General features: G+C 50.2%; 1 protein-coding gene across 1 annotated transcript in view; it reads right to left on the reverse strand.

Moving 5' to 3' along the window:
- LOC140459773 (prominin-2-like) overlaps positions 1–2,500 on the reverse strand; it is a 72,762-nt gene that overhangs the window by 23,161 nt on the left and 47,101 nt on the right. The window contains exons 15-17 of the mRNA XM_072554291.1: positions 2,028–2,112; positions 1,688–1,834; positions 1,054–1,125 (exon numbers count right to left, since the gene is read on the reverse strand). Of these exons, the coding sequence (XP_072410392.1) occupies positions 1,054–1,125; positions 1,688–1,834; positions 2,028–2,112 (304 nt within the window). The remainder of the gene's footprint in view (positions 1–1,053; positions 1,126–1,687; positions 1,835–2,027; positions 2,113–2,500) is intronic.

Below are 2,500 nucleotides of genomic sequence, written 5' to 3' on the forward strand. Positions count from 1 at the left end.
TGTTCACCAAGGGCAATTGTTAGCTGCTATGAGTTATAACTGGCCACCATTAATAATTTTTAATCCAGTAATAGCAATTGTTGGTCACTATCAGTTATAGTTGGCCACCATTAATAATGGTTATCCAACAATAGCAATTGTTGGTCACTATCAGCTATAGTTGGCCACCACTAATAATGGTTATCCAACAATAGCAATTGTTGGTCACTATCAGCTATAGTTGGCCACCACTAATAATGGTTATCCAACAACAGTAATTGTCGGTCACTGTTAGCTATAGTTGGCCACCATTTGTCATAGTTATCCAACAATAAAGTTATTGGTCATTATTAGTTATAGCAGCCACCAGTAATAATGGCTCTCCAGCAATATAAACTGTTAGTCATTATTCGTTATAGTTGGCCACCATTAAAAATGGTTATCCAACAATAGTAATTGTTGGTCACTATCAGTTATAGTTGGCCACCGTTAATAATGGTTATCTAGCAACATCAATTGTTGGTCACTATCAGTTATAGTTGGCCACCACTAATAATGGTTATCTAGCAATAGCAATTGTTGGTCACTATCAGTTATAGTTGGCCACCACTAATAATGGTTATCTAGCAACAGCAATTGTTGGTCACTATTAGTTATAGTTGGCCACCACTAATAATGGTTATTTAGCAACAGCAATTGTTGGTCACTATTAGTTATAGTTGGCCACCATTAATAATGGTTATCTAGCAACAGCAATTGTTGGTCACTATTAGTTATAGTTGGCCACCACTAATAATGGTTATCTAGCAACAGCAATTGTTGGTCACTATTAGTTATAGTTGGCCACCACTAATAATGGTTATCTATGGCTGGCCTAATATTTGGTGATACTAGCAAACAGGTCACTTTTCAACCGTGTGGCTTCCAACCTTCCGGGCAAGTTTGTTTTGAATATTTCTATGATAACACAAAGTGTTCGCCATCTTTATCTGACAAGAGGCCTTCACAGACTGACCAGAGGCTCAGTGACAAGAGGTGGGCAGCAGGTGGCAGCAGCGGGTTGGTCTCACTCACCTGTTTGGACGCCAGATTTGTGAGGTTGTCGGCCAGGTTGAGGAGGGAGCCTGTCACAACCGGTTTATTAATCTGTCAGGGGAAACATAGACACGGGCAGAACATGGGGAGGCTTGGAGCCAAGACACACGATACTGGGGACCGAACGATAACATGGGACCACGGCCGGCACATCTCCTCGCTCCCTCGCCCTCTCAAATCTTCCCTCAGATGCAGAACCAAAGCATTCCCCACCAACACGTGCCCCCCCCCCACCCACCAGCCCTCCCAACGTGTGAAGGACAAATCCCAATCCCAAGGGACCGCTTCCAAATCACTCTTCCCTCTGACTTCAAATTCGCTTCCCCCCACCCACCCACCCACCCGCCTTGGCGACCAATCAGAGGCGAAAGGTGGCGGTGGGGGGGAGGACGTAGCATAACTGCCACGCTTCCCAGAATTCTCTCTCCCGCCCTCTGCACTCCCCACTGCAGACTGCAGTCGCCGTGGCAACACCGCCGGGTCCTCGCCAACCAATCGCCGCCCTTTCTCCCTCCCGCGGTGGAAGCTGCCAATCTTCCTTCTGGGTTCCTGCCTTCGTTGACTGGATGGTCCAACTCAGGGATAAGGTTGGGGCGGGCGGGCGCACCCTTACCTGCTGAATGCTCTCCGTGTAGTTGAGGTCCACTATTCCGCTGTTAACAAATGCCAGGAGGATCTGTCTCCCCCTGTCGTCCAGCACGACCAGGTCATCCAGATCCACGTTGAGCTGCCCGGCGCTCTGCTCGAACTCTGCTGTGTGCTATCGGAGGGAGAAACCGACGTCAACTGGCGGCATCCCTTCGACCGCGAGGCCCAGACTATCCCCTCCACCCCAGTCTCGATTGACCACCCATTGGGGCTCTCTCCGCCCAACCCCCCCCCCCACTCCCTGCTTCATTCGGTCGCCCTCGGCTACCCCAGGCCTGAGGCCTACGTGCTGACGCGATACGTACGGTGCTGGCGTTCAGCAGGTCGTTCACTTCCGTCCTCTGGCTCTGAGGCAGCAGGTCAAAGAGTGAGGCACCTTCCTCACAGCGTCTGAAAGCACAACGAGACGGGAAACCGAGATTAACGGCAGTGATTCCGGCCGGGAATCCGGGCCTCAAATCCTACCAGGTAGGGTTTGGAGCTGGAGGTGGGTTGGGATGGTGTTTTGGCTTTCATTCACGGGGGGGGAATGGAGTTTAAGAGCTGCGGGGTTTTGCTGCAGCTCGACAAGTCCCTGGTGAGACTACACTTGGAATATCGTGTCCAGTTCTGGTCGCCCTACTATAGGAAAGATACAGAGGCTTTGGAGAGGGTGCAGAGAAGGTTTACCAGGATGCTGCCTGCTCTGGAGGGCTTGTCTTATGTAGTTAAAAACCACACCACGCCAGGTAAGAGTGCTGCAGGCTTATTTGGAAGCGCTAGCGTTCGGAGCGTCGCT

Source organism: Chiloscyllium punctatum, chromosome 35 (assembly GCF_047496795.1).
Source record: "Chiloscyllium punctatum isolate Juve2018m chromosome 35, sChiPun1.3, whole genome shotgun sequence".
Classification (NCBI taxonomy): Eukaryota; Metazoa; Chordata; class Chondrichthyes; order Orectolobiformes; family Hemiscylliidae; genus Chiloscyllium; species Chiloscyllium punctatum.